The sequence below is a fragment of the Pogoniulus pusillus genome, chromosome 21 (genome assembly GCF_015220805.1).
Source record: "Pogoniulus pusillus isolate bPogPus1 chromosome 21, bPogPus1.pri, whole genome shotgun sequence".
Taxonomy (NCBI): Eukaryota; Metazoa; Chordata; class Aves; order Piciformes; family Lybiidae; genus Pogoniulus; species Pogoniulus pusillus.
This window is the reverse complement of record NC_087284.1, coordinates 12994439-13021419: the sequence shown is the minus strand read 5'-3', so window position 1 is coordinate 13021419 and position 26981 is coordinate 12994439. Positions and strand designations below refer to the sequence as shown.

The 26981-nt window shown below is 42.3% G+C and overlaps 1 protein-coding gene across 3 annotated transcripts in view; it reads left to right on the top strand.

The window, feature by feature from the left end:
- Window positions 1-26981, top strand: part of JARID2 (jumonji and AT-rich interaction domain containing 2) — a 233472-nt gene that overhangs the window by 204370 nt on the left and 2121 nt on the right. For all 3 annotated transcript variants that reach the window (XM_064160992.1, XM_064160994.1, XM_064160993.1), the window contains 10 exons: window positions 2961-3460; window positions 8612-8704; window positions 9133-9251; window positions 9385-9455; window positions 10226-10340; window positions 14424-14529; window positions 15365-15547; window positions 21202-21332; window positions 23300-23483; window positions 24905-25012. In XM_064160992.1, coding sequence (XP_064017062.1) covers window positions 2961-3460; window positions 8612-8704; window positions 9133-9251; window positions 9385-9455; window positions 10226-10340; window positions 14424-14529; window positions 15365-15547; window positions 21202-21332; window positions 23300-23483; window positions 24905-25012 — 1610 coding nt within the window. The remainder of the gene's footprint in view (window positions 1-2960; window positions 3461-8611; window positions 8705-9132; window positions 9252-9384; window positions 9456-10225; window positions 10341-14423; window positions 14530-15364; window positions 15548-21201; window positions 21333-23299; window positions 23484-24904; window positions 25013-26981) is intronic.

Sequence of the window (26981 nt, the reverse complement as noted above, 5' to 3'; positions counted from 1 at the left end):
AGCATAAAAAGCACAAAAAGAGATTGCAGAGTTTATGGTGAACCGATTCAGGGCACTACAGAGACGTGACAGAATTTAAGGAGGATGAACGAGAGGCAGCTCTCTGTTGCAATAGCCATGCACAAACGTTCAAGGAAGCCTGAAAATTAAAATCACTCAAGCAGCAATAAGTGAACATTTAGTGTGCCTAATGTATGCAATGGTTATATGTTAATAGAGAAGAATAATGAATTAAATTTACATTGGCAAGAGAAGGGAGAAAATGTGCAAGACAGCTCGATTAATGCTCCTGGAACAACGTTAACTTTTTAATGAAATACCTTAACTCAGCATTAAGATGGCATTACTGTTAATTATTTATATTATTTAAGCACCTAAGAGCCTAATTAATAGGTAAGGATTCTGTTCTGCTGGGTGCCATATAGCCAGAGCAAACAATGGTGTCTTATAAAATTTGCATCCTATGTATCCTTTATGCAATTAATTTCCTACCTATCTCATGTTTAAAATTAAAAGCCAAATGAGGGAAACAAGCAGGAAATCATTAGTGTACAGAGATGAGAAATCCATTGGTTCCAGCAGGAAAGTGCAGAATAATCTGGGGTGGTACATCCACACTTACTCGAGCAGACATCCATACACATCCTTCCTTTCAGGGCCAAATCACGTTTCCATTGAAACAAGTGGGAGTTTTGCCAATGACTTGGCATGGCTCCAGCGTTTGGTATTAAATGCATACATGAAGATTTTAAGATTTTATTTATTTTAAATGATCTTGCTCACTGGGCAATGTAAAAATATTCCTAGCTTAGTGAAATGAAGACCCACTAGGAAAAAAACTCAAAAACCAGATGCTATTTCTGCATTATGTGTGCCAGGTCTCCTGTTTAAGCCATTTTGCTGTAGGTGCTTAAATGGGGTTAAAACTCTTTTTTTTTTTCCCTTCAGCCTGTGAAGGAAAGTTTAAGCAACACACTTAGGTCAATCCTGGAACACATCAGCCTGAGATATAAATGCTTCTAAAAGTTATGAGTGTGTGAAATGTAATTACAGTTGAGATCATTTCGTAAAGCTTAGCTGTAGCTGGCCCTGTAGAAGATCTGCCAGATCTGTGAGGCTCTGGTTAAATGGTGTGGTACTCAAGCCTCTAATATTGCAAGTGATTATGAGTGGTCATTCCATGATGTGGGAGAAAAATTGTATTTCTTAAATAGCTTATAAACAGTGTTGAAACTAGGACCTCACTCAAGCTGTGTGAGTGCTGTTTGTCCCACTGGAGAACATGTATAATGTTAAACTTGAAACTCGCTTCTTTCCAAGTTAGGAGTGTGTTACTCAGCTTCGTGTAGGTTGCTGAATCTATTGGGATGGAAAAGATATCTTGAATTATGCCTTCAGCTTATTTGTGAACTGTGCATGTAAAACACTAGACCAAAAACAGTAACAGCCTGTAGTAGAGGCCAGCTTGAAAGTTGTTTAATGGGGAAGATTAAAGAGGAAAGTAAGTTAACCTTTCAGACTTTTCCTCTTTTTTCACACCTTTGTCCAGCATTAGCAAGCAGACTCTGGTGTGGCTTTCCCACTGTCACAGCTGTTGGCATCCCAAAATACTGCCTGCAGGTTTACACAGGTTTACTACTCCTCACTGGATTGGCTTATGTAGTGGAAGAGGGGAAAACAGAGGGAAGAAGGAAAGTTTGGATCAGCTGTGAAGCATCTGAGCTGCAGCACAGGGTAGCTTGAAGAAAGTAATACTGCTTGCACTAACAGGCAAGATGATGTGACTCGTCTTTAAGATACTGTGCATCTGACAGTAAATATTTAGTATTAGCACTGCTTTTTATGCTTCTCTGTTGTGTAATCACATGTCCAAGTGCTCTGAGGCAGCTATGACATAATGATTTTTTACTTTTCCCAAAGAAAAAAGAGGAGAGACAATGTGGCGGCAGTGATGTTGACACGAGTTTTGCATTCATTCTCTTTTTTCCTTTAGCAGTTCCCTGTTGAATTGTAGGTGGTCTTCAGTCTTGTTTCTTCACTCTTTCTCCTAATGATTTATTTCTGCACTTTGAGAGTATTTATGATGTTTCTTTTATTGCTCCTTGTCCATTTGGCTGCCTTTTATGCTGCAGTTTGTATAATCGTCCATGTTTATGCTATGTTTTTTGGCTGGAGTGTGAAATGTGCTAGTCATCTTAAAACATAGGAAAACATAGTAGGTATAAACTATGGATGGTCTCAAACTGGAAGAATAATGTGCCTGGAATTTCTTCTGTGCAGTTGCAGTTGCAAACCCCAAACAACTCCCTTCCTCCCTTGGGTGTTTTTAAATTGTTTGTGGGTTTTTTAACTTTTTTTTTTAAACCTGTGGAATTAATGCTGCTACTGTGCTTCTTTGAAATACCATTTTCAAAGTGTTGTGTAAACAATAGATAATGGACATTTCACCTCCAGGAAGGATGGGTACTTGTCGCTTTGATTGTCACCACCTATCTTGACATTTATTTTGCTCCTTCCTGCTATAAACCAGATGTGGGATTTGTGGTGGGTGGGGGAAGAATGGAGGCGTTTAAAGGGCCACATAACTCCCATCTGCCTGATCACTGCACAGTGACAAAGGGAAAGACACACGTCAGGAGATAGTGGGAGATAATCTGAGAAGAGATGGGAATGAAACTCTTTGAATGGCAAATTTAACCATAGGGAAGTCTGTTGCAAATGGCCAGTTACGATCTGCTGCATGAATTAAATTATAAAAACAGTGGTCCATACCTGTCTTTAGCAGAAGACCTATGAGACAGGGACAATCCTACTCTAGTGCCCAGGTGACTGGACAGGTGGCACGTCCTGTATGTGCCCAGCTTAGTAGTGCATTTGACACAAGCACCTCTACAACTTTCCTAACCTGCTCCTGTGTTTCCCTTTCCCCTCCTCTGCTGCCTGGCACACGTGGACCCTAGGAGGCTGTGAGCTCGACCTGGCCTGTTTTGTCCAGCTGATCAACGAGATGGGGGGGATGCAGCAAGTGACTGACCTCAAGAAATGGAACAAACTGGCAGACATGCTGCGCATCCCCAAAACTGCACAGGACAGGCTGGCCAAGCTGCAAGAAGCCTACTGCCAGTACTTGCTCTCCTATGACTCCCTCTCCCCTGAGGAGCACAAGAAACTGGAGAAGGAGGTCTTGCTGGAAAAGGAAATTTTGGAGAAGAGGAAAGGACCTTTGGAGGGACATTCGGAGAATGCCTACAAGTTCCATTCCTTGCCCCGTTTTGAGCCCAAAAACGGACTCATTAACGGCGTGGTTCACAAAAATGGCTTCCGCAACAAGTTGAAAGAGGTTGACGTCCCGCTGAAGACGGGCAGGCGGCGGCTCTTCGCTCAGGAAAAGGAGACCACGAAGGAGGATGAGGAGGAAGAGGAGGGAGTTCTTAGCGACTTACACAAGTGTATATACAAGGTAATGAGGTGGGCTGTGCTGGTTTTGTTTTGCAGAACTGATGATGCTGGCATCTGGTGTTTTTTTGCTGATTTGCCTTGCTCTTGTGTGGCGTCTGGAAAAACTGGAAGATGCTATTTTCATAGTGAAATGCACTGGGCTCTGCCTCCCTTCGTCCTTATAAGAGGTTCCTTGAATAGCTCTGCACAATTGTTCTTTGTATTTTCATTTTCATGTGACACTTGAAGTAATGTTCTGCTTTCTCATTCCTGCTTTTCTTGCAAGTCTCTTGTTGAGTGAAGTAGTGCTCCACATCAGAACTCACATCACTAGAAATACTACTACCGTTAGAAAGGGCAAGGTGAAGTGCAGACTGTTTTCATTGATGATGCCAGCTTTTGTGAAGCACCAGCAGTCACATGGAGGCTTACTCCTCTGTCAAGTATGTCCATTTCCGAAGGAATGCTGACTCCTTCACTGTATTTTATTTGGCAGTCTCCAGCTCTGGAGCCAGACTTGGCACAGCAACTCGTAGTACAGTTTTGAGTTGTGTTGAATTGCATAGCTGTGCTCTGACAGAAATATAGCACTGAGTGTCTGTGCCCAGTAAAGGACTACACTGTTCTTCCTCTTCCAATATCTCTTCCATCACAGGGAAAGGAAGCCAGATAGCCCAGAGGGGTTTATTGTTAAGCTATTTAGGGACTACATGAGCTCATGACTTGAGCTTTTAAAAGCTTGCTTCAGGTTTCTTTTGCAGCCTCTTATGATTTGTCAGCCCAAAAGTTCTTTTACTCAGCGACTCCGACCTCAATCCCGTCTTTGAAAAGCAATCTCTTTGCTATGCTGCTGTTGGGAGAAGCTTATCTAATGACAGCAGCTTTTGTGGATAGCAAAGAGGTATTTTTGTGCTTAATATCCTGTGCTTAATGATGTTAAATGAAAAATTTGGTATAACTTACCCTGACTGCTGTGTGATCAACCTCAAACTTAGTGGGGAAATGTCTCCATCTTCTTTTCTAGTGCAAGTCCTGAGTTTAGAAGCTATAAAGTAACTCAAAAAGCAACATCAGGATTTATGACCAGTATGATAATCAGACTTGGAAAGTAAAAAGCAGGCAAACAAAGCACAGGCAGTATAACCAGCCTGAGCCTGCTGAGCCCCAGGCTTTACCCAAAAGGCTGATTGCTCCCAAATTGCTGCTGCCTCCCAAAGAGCACTGGCAGTACTGACAGTGTCAGACCCTGTATGAGCCCAGCAATACTTGGTACAAATACTTTTGTTCTGGACATAGAAGCTGTTAGAGCTGAGTGTCCCTGAGTCTACAGACCAGTGCTCTCCCCACACACCAAAGCAGCTGCAGCACACAGAAGCCATTCAGGCAATGCCTTAAGTTGAATGCTGTGGTTCCAGCAACTTCCTAGGCACTGGGCCTGCCCGCTGAATGCCAGCCCATGCTTATCTGTGGTGCAGAGACAAAGGACTGCACTGATAGATGTTGGACCATGGTGGGTTTCTGCATAGACACTGTTGTGAAGTGTCCTGGGGGTGCTTGGTCAGTCTGAGTGCAGAGAGACGGGTAGCTTGGTTTTCACAGCACTAAAAGGAAAACTCTCTAGAAGAACTGGTGCATGAGAACTGGTTACATCACTCAAAGAGAGACTCAAGATGTAGAAATTATGCAACAAACTTAAACTGGACAAACCCACAGGATTTGTGACTAAGGTGAGGTGGTGCTGGTTACAGATTAAGCTGGTGGTGCTCTCTGGTGTTTTATGAAACAAGCCTTTTAATCCTGTTTCCTGTGTTTTTCTTGAGCGTTGGTACCTTTCTGTGCATGTGTCTGTGAAGGGGTCGGTGTGCTTTACCTGTTCATAGGTTTCCAACAAAATCTGAGTATTTTCAGCAGAACAGGACTTCAAGTTACAGTTTTTACAGGTGATGGGATTGTGATGGTACCTTTATAAAGCACATTACTAACTTTGGTTAAGAACAGGAAACACAGTGTGGTGTATTTAAAACTACCCCTAAATAAAATCACCAGATTAGCTTAGAAGATTTTGAAGCAAATGAAGCTATATATTTACAGCAAGCTAAAATCTAAAAACACATAATACAATGTACAAAATATATTTACATATATTTACAATTATTTACAGTTTTAAAATAACACAGAGTCCAAAAGGGGCCAACTGCCACCACGTTCTTCCCACAGAGAGAAAAACCAGAAAGGCCCTAACTGTTACCTACTCAGCCTAGGTTAGTGCAGAAGTCAGTCAGGGCAGAGGAGCGAAGGAGCAGGAGAACCAGGAGGCAGAGAGGCAAAGGGAAGGAAATTGCTTATACAGCAGACTTGATCCTAAACAGCAAGAGGATGGAATGATACAGACTTGCCTTATGGTTCTTCTGTATTCAATACAATTCTTTGTAATTTCAAATAAAGCTCAAGGGGTGACTCTAAAACTACCACATACAGAAAGCGAACCAAAAAAACCAAACCTTTGATAGAAGTCCAGGCCAATAGATTGAGGGCTGGAGGAGAGAACATACTCATGTGGGTATAGGGTAGTATAGGCCATAAAGTCAATGGCAGAGCATGAAGGAGCCATTCGTTTGTGGTTTTGCACAGCAACTCCTGCAGTCAGCATGTGCTCTCACTGGAGCAAAAGAAGTGTCCAGGCTCCCAGGAGCAGTTACTGCCATATCATGTGCCAAAGCTAGAGTAAATCTTCTTTGTGTCCTTCTGTCTCTCTGCTAGGACTCCAGGTGTTGCTCCTTTCCACGTTGTGGGGCCTGCTGCTTTTCTAATTAGTATGCAGGCTGCTGCGCTTGCTTTTGTTACTGCTAAATGGAGGAGTAGCATTTTCTACCTGACTGATAAAATGTCATTTCTAAGTACCAGAGGTAAACTTCTGTTTACTTCAAGAAGGATCTGCTGCAACATTTTCACTCCTCTCTTCTTCTCCCAGTGTTAGCTCTGAAAACACTGTTTAAATCTGCTGGATCTGACTGAAAGCAGCATTTGCTTCCACACAGAACAAACTCAAGGCTTCTTGTCAAACGTGTTAGAGGGGCAGGCGGAAGATACTATCAGTGCAGTATTGCCAGCTCTCAGATGAAACTGTCTGAGAAATCCCATGCTGAGAGGTCTCTTCATCTAGGGACTGGGCATTTTTGGATAGTGCTTAACAGGAGTTTGTCCTTCCTGCCTGTGACTGTTGTGAAAGCTTTGTTTTCTGCTCATACTTATGGTTACTTTAATGTTCTTAGTATTCATAATCATTGCAGTGTTCTTCTCTATGTCTTCCCCTCCAGGCTTGGTGGTGGTGATGCTCTAGGTTGGCTCCTATGGCTGACACAGAGGCCATGGAAAGAGTCAGGAGAGGAAACAGGAAATTTTGTTCCTTAAGTTTTCCTCTGTCATACTGTTACAGAAACAGAGACTCTGTTCAGTAGTTGATGAACTGTTGAGACACTTTTGAGGTCATTAGAAAGGGTATTTTTACTCTTCAGCAATTCATTTTGCATTATGGTTAAAATGCTCTATTACTGCATTTAAAGTTCTTTTCTAAAAGAGTTGGCATTAGAAAATTTTACAAGGTGCCCAAGATGAAAACAAAAAAGGGCAAACAACAGAACCAGGCAACAAAAATCCCTCATCCGTTTAATGTGTGGTGCAACTTCTAGGAGACTGAAAACGTACCAAGTTCTTGATAGAAATGGGTACATGCAGTTTTAAAGGGCTAAGCTGTTCAGGATTTCCACTTTGTTTTTTCATGCTTGCTGTGTATCTGAAGACTGGTAAGACATGGTTCATCTTGGAAGATGAGTTCGTTCTGTTCTGTGCGAGTAACTGAATTAAGGAGGCTGCTGCAGAGCGGTGAAGTCAGCGCTACAGTGTGACTGTTGCTGCTGGCCCTGCATTTTATGAGAGATTTTGTTGTAAAAGGCTGCCTCAATAAATGATTCATGAGAGTATTAAAAGATGAAGGAAATTGCTTATTGTATCGCAGAGCATCCAACTCTGAAGTTTATGGGAATCAGTGGGCCCCAGGCCCTGGACGTTTCACAAACTTTTTGTTACATCTAATTACGCTACATTCAATTTAGAAAGTGACAACGTTACAGCCATAGGAGCACGGCAAAGTGATAAACTTGGCCTCTGGGGGAAAAGCTGCTTGTGTAGTTGTTGCTGTTTACTCTTGGGCATAGTTCTTAAATTAAACACAAGAAAAGGCTGAGGTAGTTTGGCAGATCTGTTTCATAATTGAAATACTAGAAAAGATATAGTCTGAATAATAAAGCATTCATCTACGTGGAGTTTTTAAGTCTGTGGTTGCTCAGATGGGCAACCAGTGGGCACTGTGGCAAGGAGACAAAGACATTTTAACTTCGTCTTTGCAGGCCGATGCTAGTCTCTGTCTGCAGTGACGCTCACAAACCAGTATGACCAGAGCAGCTAACGTGATGTCTCCCAGCTCACAGCTTCCCAGGATGATTCTTCTGCCCTAGAACAGAGAAGGCAATAGTGGGGTATCCCTCTCTGGCCATACCAGAATGTCTGAGCTGAAAGGGCCAAGCAGGTTCCTGTATTTCTGCCTTCACAGGCTGCATCCTAAAGTATCTGGTGTTATAAGTATGTGTGAAAGCAGGCACACAGAAACTTAGGTATAGCTCTAGCAACAAAACAGGTTGTATTCTCTTCTTGTGTGGCTTCTGCAACAGTGACAAGAAAGGGTTCACCATGGCAATTTGACTGTGTTTTACTTTTCTCAGCCTTGTAACAACAGGTCCTGGTTCCTTGCATTTGAACAGCTTTTGTTGAATTGAGGTCCTTTGCTCGTGTGTTGGTTACACTCTCATAGTAATCTGGGTTGCATCCATCTTTTGCATTTATCAGTGTTGTGCAGGGTAAAGCAGGATATGTAGCCTTCTGGGAACATGAACTTGGCCTTTAAGATGGTTGGTTTGGTGAATCAATGTGATTAAATTTCTGTATCTTTTGAGATGTTTTTCTTCAGTTAAGAAAGAAACTTTAGGCCCACACATGTCTGAAGACATTGTCCCCCTATGATGATCTGAGACCTAGCATGTAAGGGAAAGAGTGAAGCCAAGGGGAATGGAGGCACCTTTTTTATTTTCCCTTTTAATTTTATTTTCTTTTTCCACAGGGTAGGTCTGTTTCTTTAACAACCTTCTACCGAACAGCAAGAAATATCATGAACATGTGCTTCACAAAGGAGCCGACAGTAGCAGAAGTAGAGGTGAGGCAAACACAAAGGGTGGTAACAGTTTTCATTTCAGGGGATTGAGTATGGGGATTAGTATAGATGATGTTCAGGCATTACCAGAAGCAGTTTAAGACTTGTCTAGCGTGGGAGAGAAAGAAGTGGTTGCACAGACATGGTACTGATGCTCCTTTTAAATTTTTTTGACGTTTTTAATAAAGGTGTCAGTGAACTGAGGGAGCGAGAGAAGCCTTAATCTGTCATGTGCTGAAGCACAGGAGCCAAGAGGATCTAAATTCTGTTCATTGTTACTTTCAAGTATTTATATCTTTATTTTTAAGCAGTGTTTTATGTCAAATTACATTGAGGTTATGAAAGCTCTGTGCGTTTCTGGGCTTGGTATTTTAATGAGAGATACCTTGTTCAGTGAACTAAAAATGCCCTGCTGCTTTCTCTTATCACAGCAAGAATATTGGCGGATAGTGGAACAGAAAGATTGCCATGTAGCAGTGCATTGTGGAAAAGTAGATACCAACACCCACGGGAGCGGCTTTCCCGTGGGAAAATCTGAACCATTTTCAAGGTAAGTTCACCAGATCCACCTGCTCTGTCAACTTGTAACAGCTGCCTTGGTGCGCTGAGCAGAAGTTGAGCACTGGAGATGCTAGCGCTGGGAGTGTGCACTAATGTCTGCCTCTGTGTCATCCCTTGAACAGGCATGGGTGGAACCTCACAGTCCTTCCTAATAATACGGGATCCATCCTGCGACATCTTGGTGCTGTGCCTGGTAAGTCTCTTTTCTGTGTTTCCAGCAATTACAAGTGTCATCTAAATGTAGTGGTGTAGTCACCAAAGTCTCTTTCTGGTCCCTCTGTTTGCCAGCTGACCCAGTAGACACAAAGGTGTGTGTAGCAGGTGGTGTTTAAACAAACTGATGCAGATGTGTGGATGAAGAATTAATGAATATTTGGGATTGTATATCTGGGACGACCCACTGTACTTATAGTACACCTTACTGTTGTTGTCACCACATCAGTGTGTTTGCTTTGTGTCAGGGTGATGAAGGACAGAGCTGTGTGACTTCCCTTACTTGCAAACATAGTCCACAGTGCCGGGCACACAAGTTTTCTAACTGAATTTTCATGAGTGCTCCAGCTGCATGTGCCATTGGAATTTACTGGTAGAAACATTAGCTAAAAGCAGGGGTTGACCCTAAACAAACCAGTTAGGAAACAGGTACACTTAACAATATGAAGCAACCTCCTCTGATAAACAATATTGAGCCTGAATTATGAGTAATTGTTAAATAACCATTTTTTTACAGCTATTAGAAAACAAGTGTGTTCAAGGGCACTGTAAGTGGCTGGCAGATATTTTGTTACTGGAAAATGCTGAATTTGTTAAACTATTCTCTGTCAATTATTCACTCTGGTAGGAAGACTTTAAACTTAAGGATCAGCTCATGGGTGGGAAAAGATTTTCACCTAAAATGCCCCCTCAAACCGTCTTTTAAAAAGCACAGTTACTCAAAACTCATTTCCAATCTCTTTGTTTTAGGAGTGACAATTCCTTGGCTAAATATTGGCATGGTCTTTTCTACCTCATGCTGGTCTCGAGACCAAAATCACCTTCCATACATAGACTACTTACACACTGGTGCTGATTGCATTTGGTAGGTATTCCTATTTGAGTCTCTTCACAGGCATTGCAGTGGCTGTCTGGAGGCTGCTGTTAGCAGCTGCTGCAGTACCTTTTGCATGAATGAATCTTACCTAAAAGATTCAGTGCGTGTGACTACAGTTTAAATGGGAAAATGTAGTATGAACTTCAGTGATTAAATACTCTTTCTAGGAAGAAAAGTTGCACTTTATCTTCCATGCTGTCTTCTCCTTAGCAGTTAACTGTTTCTGCTTGACATAGGGTTTAATCTATGGAAAGCTTTCACACCATGAAAGCCAAATGGCAGCTAGTCAAGGTAGACTTTCCTGAGGCTGACAGAGACACTTGTCAAGCTAGCTCTGTATTGCCACTTGTAAAGTGATTGAATCCATGCTCTGACTGCTTTCTTATTTCATGCAAAGTATCTTGAACTCTGTATTCATCCTGACCCTGGTACTTTCTTGCGTACATTTTTGTTCATTACCATGTGATGATCATTTTTAATATGATTGCACACATGATTCCAGTGTCACACAAGTAGAACTTCAAGAGTTGCTGGAAGGATTAGAGGAAGCAGGTGCTGCTGGTGTGTCAGGTTCCTGTGATGTTGGTGTTACTACCCAAGAGGATCATCATAGAATCCTGGAATGGTTTGGTTTGGAAGGGGCCTTAAACATCATCATGTTCTAAGCCCCTGCCATGGGTAGAGACACCTCCTGGTAGATCAGGTTGCTTAAGGTCCCATCCAGCCTAGCATTGAACATTTCCAGAGTTAGAGCCTCCACAACTTCTGTGGGCAACCTGTTCCATGAAAGCAGCGAATGAAAAGCAGAGTAACTGTGTTTCCTGATCAGAGAAAATGCAGTAAGTGCATAAGCTGGATCTCTTTGACAGCTCCAGTAGCTCCTCTTGAGCCTTTGGCTCTTTGTTTGGCGTGATAGGAGGGCTGCATCCAGGAGTTCCAGGTTGTAATGGCAGTGTCAACTGCTCTTCATTCGTATGTAAAGTGTGTACTTAAAATCATAGAATCAGCCAGGTTGGAAGAGACCTCCAAGATCATCCAGTCCAACCTGTCACCCAGCCCTATCCAAGACCATGACTCTAAGTGCCTCATCCTGTCTTTTCTTGAGCACCTTCAGGGACAGTGACTCCACTTTGCCCATTACCTTTAACTCCCAGGTCTATCAGCTAAGTGCTGGTGTCTGGGGTGGTGACCCAGCTGTCACTAGGAAAGTGCATGGCCCAGAAAAAAGGATTTGATATCTCAGAAGAAACCCATTAAAGCAGAAGCACCTCTAAATATTTTAAGTTGGAAAATTGTTCTATATGTGATCATACCAAGGGGTAAAGGTAAATGCTGTGTTATGCTGCAGACCTGGGAGTTTATCACTTTTTGTCATGGGCATTTTGTGGCTCCTCTTCTTCATTTATGAATCAGGAATCTATGATATTCTATAATAACACACTATCAGGAAAAGCCATGTTGTCTTCAACCTTAGGTGAAACTGTTTGACATTCATCTAAGTCTTAAATGACAGTAAATTCCAAACAGAAGGCATTAAAAGATCCCCTAATCATGCTCTCAGGGCACTCTGCATACTGTGCCTGTCAAAACGTGCCATTTGGAATTGAACAGGCTCAAATGCAGCTAGCTGTTGCTTCCAGTGGCTGCTTCAGTAATAAAACAAAGTAGGCCCCTGGGCACCAGAGTTCTCCTCCATCCTGCAGAAGTCCACCTAGCATCCAGAAACCATCTCTCTGGGGACAGATCTTTGTGGGACTATTATCAGTGGTGATTTATTTACCTCCATATTGCTCAGGTCACTCTAATCAGGTTTTACCTCCTGAAGAGTAAATGGGGGAGAAGAGAATTTTCATTCAGGGCAGAGTTCAGGGACTTAGGGTTTTTTTTTATTCTGGAGGGATCCTTAGTGCCCATTAAAAGAAAGAAAATCTTTCTTGTTCTGTCCAAGTCACTCAGATGTCTGTACTGGCTGCTCACTTCCCAGTTTAAGTACACCAAGAACTGCAAACGAGTGAAATCACAGCATACACCACAGCTGCTAAGCATCTCTGTTCCCCTCAGTCCTGCCAGTAGTCAGGTAGTTCATGCACTTCTCTGCTACCCTTCTTTACACATCTTTCACTTGCTTTCTGAGCCCATCTTGTGAAGGACTGCACACTCAAGTCTTTCAGCTGTTTCTTTCTGACTAGATCAGAGTGGGCTCTGCCATTTCCTGAGACTCAGTTAAAAGATCGTTGTTACCATTTGTAATGTGTTATGACAATCACTAGAGATACATGCTGCACACGTGGAGCTGTTCTGACGCTGCCAGTGTTACAAACACAGGTACTGCAAAGTATTTGATACATGTGTGCATTTAACCTTGCTTTTGGGACTTGCTGCAAACCAAGATGAAGTTATTCCACTTCACCTCTCTACAATCCCGGGATTTCTCAGCAAGGTGCTGATCACTGTCAGCACACGTATATGGAGTCTATGTCAAGGGTTATCAAACACTGACCCAGGCTCCTCGGGGAGGTGGTTCTCATCCCTGGAGGTATTGAGAAGAGAGACAGATGTGCTGCTAAGGGACATGGCTTAGCACTGGGCTTGCTAGAGATAGATAATGATTAGACTTGATGATCTTAAAGGCTTTTCCAACCTAAACGATTGTATGATTCTATGCACACCTGGATGGATAGTTACAAACCCTTATTGTGGCTGCAGTTAGCTGAGTCAATGCTGTCACGTCTTCTGGTTCTTCACTTGAAGGTTAACAGACACAAATAAAAGTCATCATCAGTGCAGTGAACAGTAACGAGATGTTCAAGTCACAGGGAAGTGCAGCCTCCTACAGACTCACCAAGCAGGGTAACTCCCATGCAATGCATATGGAGTTAATAGTAGTGCATGCTGCAAGCAAATACCCTCACAAGATTAAGGCAACCAGAAGGCTTTGTGAAAAAGGCAGCAAGATCTGATAAATGGCAAGAAAGCTGCACCCTTTCCCCTAAATCATGCTAGACTTACTCTCATTGCCAAGTGTGGAAAAATGGCTTTGTGTGTTTGTGTGTGTGTGTCTCGTGTTGGAGGCAAACAGGCTCAGTCGCGATTAATCTGGAGATGTTTTTTCACTTGCCTGAGCATAACAAATCCAAATAAAGCAATGTCACAGACAAAGCATAGCATGGCAGCAGCTCAGCGTGGTTTTGGGAAACTCAGGACTTGCACTGTGTTTCACATCAAGCTGCGCTGCTTAGTTTGCAGTCCTAGGTACCAGCTACCAGATCTTGGAACATGTGCCTTCTGGGTAGACATAAACCCCTTCTGGCAGGGTACTACAACCAACAATCTAATTGCCACCATATTGCCTCCCTGCATTCAGCAAAATAGCAGATCTCTGGGTGTGTGAAGGTAAGACCTAAGACTCCTGTGTTACCTCTTTTCACTTCTCTGTAGGGAGCACTGCTCGCAGCACAGAGGACAGCTTGGCTTCTGAAGGAGGGGAGGATGTGCAGCATGGCATTATACCCAGCAGAGTTTTAAATCGCTTTTGCTGCTATGGATCTTTCTTTTGTTGCGAGGGAGAGGAAGAATGCAGGATTTGTTTAGTAGGCAAGGCAAGAAGGCATTAGGCTACCTTGGGTGTTAACAGTAAAGATTATTTGTGGTGTCTTGATTGTTCTGAACAGAGAACATTATTAAATAAAAAGGTCCTTTGGTAGATGCACAGGTAATTAATACAACCATTTATGATAAAGATAACATCTACTGGTGCTCAAAAGATGCAAGCTGTTCTGGTGCCATTAAAATGAACAGCATTTCATTGCTGATTTATATCCTCTGATACTACAGCACATTGAGTTTTCACATTTCTGTTTTGTGGATTTTGTGTCCTGTGGCATCTAGTGAACACCTTCAGACTGAGTCTAAATAATTTGACAGCTTTCCAAGAATACTCTCTTTTACCAAAAAGAGAGCTGTATGGGAAAACCTGTGTTTAATTTTTTTTTTCCCAAATGAATGTCTTGGGCTGTGGACCATTATTTACTCCACAGTAAATTTTTCTCTTTTCCTCTGACAAAACAACAGGTATTGCATTCCTGCTGCGGAGGAGAACAAACTTGATGATGTGGTACATACCCTGCTGCAAGCCAATGGCACTCCAGGGCTGGAAATGCTTGAAAGTAATGTAATGGTAGGTTAGCACTGGGAGAAGTATTCCCATTTGAGAACCTAAGGCTAATCAGAAGGCTGTTTTGAGGGGGAATTTCTCTTGTTTTTTTCTTACACTACAGTGATGCAGAGGCTGCTGTTAAAATCTGGCTACTTTTGCAGTGTTTACCCACACGGCATTTTTCTAGCAGACTTTGCATGTTAAAAGTGACAGTGCAATAGATTTCCAATTTCAGTATTGTCCATAATGTATTTAAACTCACAAAGGGAGGGTTCTGTAATCAATTAATCTGATGTGATAGATATTTTATGATGCCAGCATGGAGATGAAAAGCCTAATTGTGTCAAAGGATTTGAAAGTATTTTGGGCTCCCTTATTTTGTGGATAACAATTTCCATTTAGTGCATTTAAGTACAAATTTGGGAGCCCACAACAAAAAAACCTCCCTCAGCTATATGGCCATGTTAACATTTGTAACAGAAGTTAGCAAGATGGATTCAACTCCAAGTCTGAAAAGATTTGGGTGCAAAACTGAATGGTCCATGCTGCTTTCTTGGTAGTATTGGTTTGGGGCTTTGTGTTTGAGATTGCTTGGCAAATAAGAGTTTAGGCTGTTGGTTTCAAAGGAGCCACTTCTGTAATTCTCACTTCAAACACTAAGCTTCAGGTTCGCGGGAGGGAAGAGAGAAAGCAAACAGAGTTGGGCTGTTAGCAGAGCACAGCTTTTTTTTTTCCTCAAGTAGCATGTGGCAGTAGCCAGCAAGAAACGGGCTCGAACTGTAAAAGATAAAGTTCTGATGTATTTTTTTCCCCTGCCCCCCCGCCCCCTTTTTGTTTTGCTTTTATGTCTTTCTAGATCTCCCCAGAAATCTTGTGTAAGGAGGGGATCAGGGTGCACCGTACTGTACAGCAGAGCGGGCAGTTTGTTGTCTGTTTTCCTGGATCCTTTGTGTCTAAAGTGTGTTGTGGCTATAGTGTTTCTGAATCAGTGCACTTTGCTACCACCCAGTGGACAAGTATGGGGTTTAAAACAGCCAAGGTAAGTTGAGAAAGGCGTGAAAATGGATTCACGGCCCTGCCAGCTAAAACAAGAGCAAACCCGACATTCCAGGATTGGTAGCATTGCAGACTAGTACAACTGCATCTCGTTTTGTGGACTGTAAATTACAAAACTGAACAAGTTCTGCAGGGCATAAGACGATCCAGTGTTTTCAGGAAAGCAACCGAGTTAATAACTGACGGCTAAAAACTTCTCTCTGGAAAATTCAGAAGATTGTTATGCTTGCAAACCAGTTTGCCAGGATACCTTTCAAAAATCCTGCCAGAGCTAGTGATAAGATACTGTCGTCTGCTCAGTAATTTATATTTTAAAGTGATGTTTTCTAGAACCAGTAGCATCTCAGGTGCAAATATCTAAATAACTATGCTTGCAGCTCCTACAATAGGCAGTCAGTTAATACTCACAGCTGTATTGCTTGTCTTTCTCTGCCCCTTCCTTCAGGAAAAACTGTTGATCAGGGCAATTTCAGTTTTAACCAACTTGAAAATCCTTAGGATCACTGACAGCCCATCTGATACTAAGATGTAAATACAACCCCTTCCTGTTTCCTCCTCGCACAGCCTAAACTGAGGCAGGTTGCCTGCAGAAACAGGTGAATTGTCCACTCATCAAGATTCTGGGTACATTTCTGTGTGGACAAAGAATACATATCACTAGTTATGTTCTTGACCTCCTCAAATACACTATGGGTTACAGATGCTATTTTGGTAGTGGTTTCTAGCTAAACCACTAGTAAATTTACATTTACAGCTTCAGACCAAGTGGGTAGTAAGTAATTAAATGTATTACATCCACAGTTAGGATTTGATTCTTTAGGCTTAATAGAATTCTTCCAGCCTGGGTATACTAACTGTATATTAACTTAGTTTGAATTAAAAGGTTATTTTACTACAGATTTATTATGGGGGAAAGTGGGAATTGTATATCTGTGTAGGTAAGGAATGAAAGTCCTGAGTTAACCACTTCTATCTGAAGGTACACACTATATTAACTCCGTATGCTGTATTTATTGCTCTACTGAACACTTGTTTGATATTGTGAAAATGCCACTCCTGTAAGAGACAGAAATCACTATGCAGCAATTAAAAAGCTCTTATTGGTGCCTCAAATTCTGAAGAACAGTTTCTTTGATTAGTGTTTAAGAGCTTTGTACTGGGTAAATATAAGTTGACTGAAAATCCAGCAGATTCCAATCTGTGGTGACCTACCTTGGAAATTGGAAGTCACAGCTCCCACAAACTTTGCAAGAACCACAGATAAGTGTTTATATCAAAATAGCCCTGGAAACACCTACTGCATTGTTCTTTGCCGCTGCCTTTTGCTTTACTTTCCCTTCTTCTTTCCCCAAACTAGCCAATGTTCTGAACTCCCTTGAATGCTGGAAATTCTTCCTTGGCTCCTCCACTTATACCAAGGCATTTTGCCATTTTTAAAGGCTGGCCGGGATTGTGCTCTGCAGAGGTTGTGAGAAGTTCTGTGTAAGGAGCAAGGTTCCCCTTTTGGTGGACTGTTAATGAACTCTGACAAACAACTAACTGTACCTTCCTGTCTGTCCATTCTCAGCAGCATTATTGACAGTTTTCAGCTGTTTGATACATTAACCTTGTTTTCATTCTGTGATACTGTGACCTTATTTTTTTATAGTGACTCTCTTTATATTACTAAATGATATTGTTTCATTTCTGTATTGAATGAATGCTCAATCTCCTTTAATATATGGAAAAGTGAAATTCTGCATGAAAAAATGCATTGATTTTGGTTTATAAGGAGTTGGGATAATTGCTGGAATAAAAGAATGTGTATAAAGCCCCTGTAAAGGGACAGAGAGGTTTCACCTAAACCGTATGTGGAATCAGGTTGCTGCTGGCTTTTAAAAAACACCCTAAGAACTCTTGACATTTTAGCTAGGGATGAGGAGAAAGTTTACAGGTGTGGTGGAAGAGTTTGTGTTTGGAATGGCAAAGGGCTACCTCCATACACCTGAATAAGACATTGGGCAAAGTCAGTAAAATTAATTTAGGAAATAGGAAAGCAGAATATTGGATTAAAGGAAATTACTCTGGTAAAGAGGTTTGGAAGTAAGAAGGAATGTCTGGTTTTAAAGGAATGCTTAAGTGGTATATGGCCTACCAGAAACTTGGTGGAAGGGAGACATGTAGCCAATACCATAATAGCAGAGCAAAAAGTACATAGGAAAGGTGGAGTTAGTCATCCAGTTGGAACAGGACTGCTGCTCATGGTCAAATGATCCAGGTTTAACTCTGTCACCAGTGACAGAATCCCTGCACATTGATATTTCCATCCTATATGGTGAGAGTATAGTATTAGCAGTGTCCAGCCCAGGTGCTAGCAGGATCTTTGTATGTATTACCCCCAAGTTTTAGGCTGGGGGAGGAATGCACCTTTAAAACACCACCCAATTACCACTCCTTCATTCTCATCAAAGAGCTTGTCTTAGCTTGAGCAGACTGTGTTGTTTTCAAATGAAATCAAATGGAAAGAGGCACTACAGAAGTGCACACACCGGTGGTAGTGTGGCCACAGGCAGGCTGGACTGCTCTGAAGTAAAGCCATTGGCTTCTTTTACTCACATGTGCCCTGTGGATTTTTGGGTCCTCATAGCTGTATTGCCCTGCACATTCACGCCTCCTGCTTTGCTATCCCGGATGGTGTGCAGACATAGCTTGTGTCATACTAAAGAAGGACAGGTCACAAAATGATGATGGGACATGCTGGCACCCTCCTCCTAATTAGGATATGGTGGTTGTGTTGGTGTGCGTTATTGGAACCCAAATGGCTTCAAGGAGCAGCTAGTCAGGAAATCCATGCAAGGAGAAGAAACTGTAATCTCACTTCTTAGCAGTGGTGCAGTCCAGGTCCAGACATCATTATGAAGGAGCTGTGCTCTGATAGTGAGCAGAGATTAAGAACCTTGAAAGAGCAGCAAGAGGCAAAATCTCCACGACTGTGGTGTTTCATTTCAAAAGACAGCCAAGGAAGCTTGTTAAATTGCAGAAGCAGAAAGAAGGATGAAGTGTTTGCATGCAGCATAGAAGTTGTTTAAAGATGCAATGTTAGGAGCTCACAAGACTTGCGCAAAAGAATTGCAGAAGGGCGAACCTCCACTAAACTTGGCATGGCTAAACACCAGAAGAAAGGAGTCTATTTGAAGCAAGACCAAAAAAATCCCTTTTCTGTCCGGAAGATGAAAATGCAAATAAAACAACCACTCTCACAAGAGGCTTGTAAACACACACATGCAGACCCCAAAGAGACTTTCTGAATAACTTCCTAAAGGCCAGGAGAAAATAAGTGTAGAAAAGAATGCAGCCTGTTTTTTGCAGCGAGGTCATGGCCCCAAGCCTGGAAACTTGGAAGGATGGATGGACGGACAGAGGAAATCCGGTTGACAGTTTGTGAGCATTACTTTACTGGGAGACTTTTGGCGAGGCTCCTCAGAAAAGGCTCTTAAAGAAATTAACCTGCCATGGGTTAAAGAGGGGAATTCTGTACAGTGAAAAGTTACTGATGTAAAGAGAAGTAGAGAATGAGTGGGAACATGGGGCAGTTTTTATTATTGAAGGGGGTCTCTTGCTGTGCTCCTCAGGAATTTGTACTAAGACCGAGACAGTTCAACATACATGTGAATAATGTAGAAAGGGAGGCAAACAGCAAAACTGATCCTTTATACTGTGAATATTAATGGTAATGACAGTAAATCTTCCAGCTACGAGGCGTTGCAGAAAGACTTCATGATACTGAGTGATCTGAGTGAAAAAATGTGTGGTTATATTGTAAATGGCTCGTAAGTAAAAAGTAATGCTAATATGGTGGACACAGCGATGGTCTCTGAATGAGCAATGAGCAGAGGGATCTTTGGATTCCTATGGGGCTGGCAGCAAGTGCCCCAGAAAGGTTTAAAAAATATGTATTGAATGTTAGGAACTACATTGCTGTGGCACTGTGTAGGCTCTTGCTTTGGCCATAGCTTGAACATTTGAACATTTCTGAATCCCTAATTGCAAAAGGAATATAGAGGAACTAGAAAAAGCACAGGAAGTTGATGATTAAAGGCATGCCTTTGCCTCTGTATTGAATATAAGAGGACTACTTAGCTTGGAAAATTAATGACTGAGAGACACATACAATAGTAAAACCAGATCACAAGTGGCAGGATGGTGATAATTATGATATGAATGTTAGCTGTCTCCCACAACACTGAAATATGTGTCATTAGAAGACAGGATTAGGCAGCAGGTCAAAGGCAAACAAAGTGTTTCAAAAAACTTCTCAGAGTATTTTGGTACTATATGGAACAGAAAGCTGTACACTGATTCAGCAATTGACACAATGAATTGTGCTTAGCACAGCGCAGGCCCATCTTGAGCTCAGAAGGTCCCTGAGCTGCCAGCCAGCAGCAGCATGTCTTGCTTCTCTTCTCCAGCATTGTGGCCTTTTATCCTGGCTGCGTGTGTTCCCTGTACAAGCTCTTGGTCTGGCTTGAGGCAGCTGTTCTGAGGCAGCCTCAGATGATATACTACGCAAATCCAACATGTAACAGAACTTCTCATGGCATATCTAAACCTGAGCTGCTCCAACCTCAGACAAGCTCTAGCAGAACTTTCTGAAGAATGCTTTTATTACATAGTACCCTTTAGGAACACCTTTTAGTTAGCAAAGATTACTAATCCATTTTATCATACATATTAGTTATCACTTCAGTGTATGCAATCTATGCTGTTAACAGTTAAGATTTGTTTTGATAAAAGAAGTATGAAGAGAATGTAATGAGGGTTGCAAAAGAGGATGAAAAGAAAATTAAGAATAAAGATAAATCTTCATTTTTGTTTGAGGGGAGTAGGTATTTAGTGGGCTTAATTCCTAACCAAATTGGCATTGTGCTTCAGCATTGATACCAGTTGAAACTTGCCAGACATTATATCAAACAAAACATACCTCTTCAAACACTGACTCTTGACTTTCTCTTACCAATGAGCAAATAAAGGAATTTACCTCGATGAGAGTTATCAAAAAGCACTAAAACTAGCAAAATCACTCAGTTTGTATTGACAGGAAGATAACAACTTTAGAAGCTTACACAGAGGAAACTCTTTTGGGCCTGTTGTCTCTTCTCCCAATATCTGCTTCTTTTGTTAGTTGTTCTGCTTAATTCTTAAGCACCTAATGTATCTTCAGTGCTGTGAAAGACACAAAATCGTTCCAGTCCTGGACTTCAAGCAGGTCAGAAGGATAGATCTTACTGGTTGGCTGAGCCTGTAAATAGCATATTGCTGATCTTAAGTGTTTGAGTTACTCTTCTTGGCCTTCACCAGAGAAGAGTTTTGGGGGAGGGAATTGTGAGGTGATCATTGGTTCCTCTGGTTAAGTGAATGGCATTGTGACCTCTGCCTGGGCATCTTCCTCCTTTTCATTTTCTTCACATTCCTCCTGTTCTTGTTTTCTCCACTGAAAGGACTGATTTATAATGTAGCTCAGTGTGAAGTTAGGGGCTGGATATAAGTCAGGAACATAAATACTGTGAAGAAGTTCTTTCTTTTTGCTACATTGAATTAGTTTTCAATAACTTTATTTTCAAATTAGGCTGCAGACTAATTAGGTGATTTCTGTCCCAGGAAATGAAGAGACGACGTATAGCCAAACCATTTTCAATGGAAAAGTTGCTTTATCAGATTGCAACAGCAGAAGCAAAAAAGGAGAATGGGTCGACTCTGAGTACGATATCATCACTTCTTGGAGAGCTCAGGTAACGAATTGGGGACCTGCCATACTTACTTTGTTTTCATTGACAGACACCAGAGGTGGATGACGTGAGTAACCCTTTCAGATGCATGTCTTTCAACTGCTTAACCAAGCAAAAGCCCAACAAACATATCTGAAGAAGCAATTTCCTTGGCTGTATCAAATTTGAGAGTGCCCATGGTTAGGATGTCTTACTTTTTAAGACCTCCATTCTTTGGGCACCATCAAAGAACTAGAACTACAATGTGCCTTGGAATTGTCAGTTCTTGTTGCTGAGCATCAAGATGTCCTGATGTGTTAGGTGAGGTATGTGGTGCCAGTTTTTCAGCCTCTTGGCATCAGTAGCCACTGCCAATCCATGTCTGTAATGGGTTTTGCACCAGGAACCCTTGTCTTCAGCATCAGTGTCCGAAGGTACTTTGTGTACAGAAAGTTGTTTTGATTTAAACCACTGAATAAGTGAGCAGTTTATGCATGGGTGCTAACACATCTTGCATTAGTACTTGAGTGTTTTGAGGAAAAAGAACCTTCACACTCCTTTTTCTCTCCAGTATTAAGGAAAAATACTTAGGGTATAATGTTGCCTGGCTTCCTGTGTAATGATCTTCTCTTTTGTTCCCTACCATGTAGTTGCTACCTATCTTTCAAGTTTGTGACAACTGGTACTCGAGATGTCAAGAAAGTTTTGATGAATGGAATCTACAAACTGTATTTAAATAACTAGAATGTTCATTTGGAAAATTTCCAGTGACATATTGAAGGGGAAAACAGCTCATGTGTTGTTTTAGTGTTCAGAAAGAAATACAAAGAGGTGTGCTGCCTGCTTTACCTGCAGCTGGTTGCCTTGTGGGAATGATCACTTCCAAGTGCTTTTTTGCCTTTTTTTTTTTTTTTTTTTCTCGAAGAGGAAAACTCTGCAAGTGGGAAAGGTGAAACAGATGTTGGTGCTTGCTCTTAGACCATCACACTGACCTCTATCAGAGTGGTTCTCAAACTTCTTCTTACGCTTAGGTTGGGATTCTCTGAGGATATTGGTCCTTCCTGTGGCTGCTTATGTAAAACAAAATCCCAAACAACACAACTTGAAAAAAAGCCCCAAAGTGGAATACTGTACCATAGCCTTTTCCCTTTGCTTCATTTTGCTTGTTTGGTCTGTGTCTTTTGATGCCTCCTCTCCTGATCTGCCTTGGTTGCTCATTTTGCCCATGCCATGTGCTTAGCTTGGCTCTCCACCCATCTTCAGCTGTGTCTGGTGGTGAGCTTTTTTACTCTTCCCTTCCATCTGCTCAGCTCACTCTGCACTTGCTGTCTTCCACTCAGCTCCAACCAACCTGCTCTCCTGGTGCTGTGTAGTATGGGAAGTATTGTCCACTGTGCAGACACTGTGGGCGAAGGGCGGATGGAGGGTTTAGTTTTTACTTTGATTGACATCTCCTCCTTTGTCCCCTGGGTGTACAGCAAGATCTTCAGGTTTTGGCATACTCGCTTACCCTGCTTCCCCTTTCCTGCCTGAAGCACCTTACGGCAGCAGGTCCTTGGTTCATCTCTGCCTCCTGATGTGAAGGCTGGCTATGTTACTCCTGACAGCAACGGCTCCTCCTCCTCAAGGTGGCTTTTGGCAACTGCAGGAATAGACAGTTATGTTAGCCACATCTCCTGACTCTCCACATGGCCCTGAGCAACCATCGACCTCCAAGAAGTACTCTGCAGTCGCCAGTTCTCTGTGGAGCAGTTTGAGAACCACTGGCTTGATACAGTGGTCGCTGTTAGAATCCAGAGACGGCTTTTGCAGTTTAGCAGCCTTTCTGTGGTACTGGCTGTCTCTCACCAATGCGTAGGGAACGGCACCAGCCTCCAGCACTCAGGGCTTTGGGCTTTGCTTCAGTGATGAGCGTGGTAATAGGGTGATTATATGTGGCTTTGTGGTGGCAGGGGGTGATGCCAATGTGTAATTGCATCAAACATTCACAGGGACACGGAGCTGAGGCAGCGGCGGCAGCTTTATGAGGCAGGTCTCCATTCTTCAGCGCGCTATGGCAGCCACGACAGCAGCAGCACAGGGGTGGATGGAAAGAAAAAGCCTCGAAAGTGGTTGCAATTAGAAACATCAGAGAGGAGATGTCAGATTTGTCAGCACCTCTGCTACCTTTCCATGGTGAGTAAAATCCTTCGCCACCAGTAGGTACTGTCCCCATTTTACTATACTGTAATGGACTACAAGTATTTGAGAGACAGCACATGCCTAGAGAGTCATCGCTCGCACTCCACACAAGGCATAAAGGTGCTGATTTGGTATGTGTTGGAACATTTATCACTTTGGGCAGTGGTGACAGGAGACAATGGTTGGTGACAGCTAGCTTCCATCCCGTTGTTAAGGAGGGGCTGCTGAAGTCACTTGGCTGCCTTTGAACCCTCATGAGCATGCCTGCATTGCACTAGGAGGTGTGAGAAAGATACCTGCAGGTTGCTGGTAGTAGTAAGTCATGGCAGAACAGTTCTTGGGGTGAGCTACCAACTCAAATACATGCCCCGAGGTTTAGGCATGCAGCTATAGCCTGTACTGTGGCAATTTCCTACAAACCAAATTGCAGGGTAGGTGTTTCCTCTTAAGAGAGGATGGTTTACCAGCCTGTCTATTCAAAAATAGAGAAGTCATGCCCATAAGCTTCCTCTTTTCAGAAATAGTTGCCTGCTGGCTTGTAGTGTGGTGACATTTCAGGTTTCTGGCTGTCTGCAGAACACCTAGAAATCCAGCAATTTTGTCAACCACACTCAAAGCTCCTTGCACAATCTTAAGGGCAACTGAATTCCATGATCATACACTAAATATAATACAGTGCGTGTATCTATATTCAGCCCTTTTTTCTGTCATCTTTTGGGCTGCTTTGGTTACAAATGTTAAGATTTTTGATGGAAATGCAAGATAACTGTTAAATGAGCAACTGTAGCTGCTAGGAGAGAACCAAGTGTTATGCAGCTCTTAGACCACTGTTTAAGCAGCACTAGTTTGAAATAACTTTAAAATGAGTTTACTTTTAAATCACTCAACCAAACTCTCTTAATTCTGGTTCATCCACTATGGAGTAATTGTAATAGAGGGAAGGACTTGCCCTTATCACTCTTAACAGCAGTAAGGGACAAAAAGTCATCTCAGTTGTTAGATTCCATGCAGAACATGTAGGATTGGCAGGTGGCCAGCTGAACAAAAGTGACCTCTGTTGAACGAGATAGTGGCTGAGGGACGAATCCTGGGGCCAAGCTTAGTCAAGACAGTGTTTAGAAGTAATGGTAAACAGCTGCTTTCAGGAAATCTTTAGGCTGTAGCTACCAATAACCACACCTTGTGCACATGTCATTATTTGGATTTGCTTTTCATTACTAGTGCTGGGGTTTTTTAAGTTTGGAAGTATTTGCCCAGATTAGCACCCAAAATGGGTACACACTTCCTTTTTTTAAGCCTCGCTTCACTAGCTTGTAGTGAAAATAGAGATTTAGTGATTCAGACAAGAATTCAACACTGTGCACAATGTGCTGCAGTTTGGAGCTGATGGTACTTTTCTTCCCCTGTTTTTGTAGGTGGTGCAGGAGAATGAAAATGTTGTCTTTTGCTTGGAGTGTGCCCTGCGGCATGTGGAAAAACAGAAGTCTTGTCGGGGACTGAAAATGATGTACCGTTACGATGAGGTCTGTACCGTGCAACTTTGGGATGTCACTGAGCTTTGGTACTGACAGCTTGGAGGAGCCTTAACTCTGCTTCTGTCCTACCAGGGTCTCAGGAGACACTGCTTGGGTTTTTCTGCTGTGGGAAGAAGGTGCTTTATTATGCTCAAAGTAAAAGAAATGGAAAGATGATTATAGCAATTGAATCTAAAGCATGTCCTGTGTGACTGTATTACCATTTGTTGCTTTGAGATGCTGCAGAATATGAGGCTGTGCTTTTTACTGGTTTAAATTTATGGTAACTTCTGTGCTTTAGGATAACTTCTCTCTGGCAAAAGCTGAAAGGTTATGCTGACTTACACCAGTCCAGACTGAACTTTCTTTAAGGCAAACTTGTGGATGAAAGGTCCAGTAATGGCATCACACAAATGTGACTCTGAAAAATGACAAAAACGCAAATTGGTGACTTAGGACTATGCCTGGCACCCGGCCTAATTGTGCACTGCTGTACAGTCAGATACTGCCCCTCACTGGCACAGACAGTTCTGTTCATCCATAGAGAGAAGGGGAGCAGTAGCCCAAACTGTGGATAGTGAATTACAAAATAGGCTCTTGCAGAGAAGTGCTGGTAGAAGTAGCTTTGCGAAATGGGCCTCTCTGCAGTTTTTGATGCATATGCATAGGGGTGAGGAGGTGGGGAAAAACCCTCAAAATGTGAGACTATGACCTTGTTGTTTCATTTATTTTTAACTGTGGCCTCTGTTCTGGTGTTAGAAATATTTTCACTGAAAGGGTTCTCAAACGCTGGCATGAACTCTCTGGAGATACTTCAGAGACAAAAAGATGTAGTGCTAAGGGGCATGGGTTAGTGCCAGACTTGGTAAGAGTTGGAAAATGGATCTGAAAGGTCTTTTCCAACCAAAATGATACTAGGATTCTATGATCAGGTACGGGAGATACAAATAAGTACAGGCAGGGAACACTGAAAGTGCCTTTGGAATGTGAATGTGAAAAATGCCCAAGTGTTTGAGGAAGTTACTCCCGAGTTTGCCCAGCCCCTTACATCCTGTGTTTTCACAGATCTGTTAATTCTGTTGAGGTTTTCAAAGCTGCTCTTACCACCAGAATGAGACAATTGTAACTAAGTGCAAAGTAGGTATTTTAGGTAGTACTGGGAAGGGCAAGAAAACCTATCCTTTGGTGCTAAGTGCACACCTGGCTGTTACTCCAGAGGTATTTTTGAGGGCTGTGAACAGAGAGAGCGATAATGCGCATCTCAAATGCCACTTGCTAAATCTATTTAATTGTTAGATAATTAAGATGCTGTTTCAGCTTTGTGGAGCAAGGCTTCTCACCATTTGTACCAGGACAGGATAGCCAGCTCAGAAAAATCTCTCCCCAACACCCCAGATTTCAGCAAACGCCTGAATCCAATGGAATGAGAGCAGTTTTGGAGCTGAGACACTTTGAATGTGCAGCTCAAGGACTCCTGTCTCTGGCTGATCACAGAGCCACGAACCTATAGCCCTTTCCCTGTGTGGCCTCAGAGATCCTAAAAGGCATTAAATTAACAATTTCATCCTCAACAGTGGCACAATGAAAAAAGTGATTTTTTCCCCCCTTCAATATAAAAGAAATATTGAGTAAATAGTAAATTCTAAGCAGTGTTACTGTAGGCTTACATCTGTGGCATTTACTACCCTCTTTGGCAGTGGATTTTCAGTCGCAGCTGAAGCATGTTTCTGATGTAGCCTTGCAGTCCAGCTTCTCTGTTCAGGCTTAGTGGCCGCAGCTTAGACATTTCTAGTTCTGCTGATTACTGTCTTGCAAGTTTGGAGGGGGAGAACTTCGCCAACAGCAATATTTGAAGCACTGCACAGGGCTTTTTACAAAACTCCTGTCTCCTATGAGCGAAGCTTCTCTTTGGTTTGCAAATCCATAGGATTTCTCACCCCACCCACCCCAGTTAGGTGTTTCAGTGAAAAAAGATGGC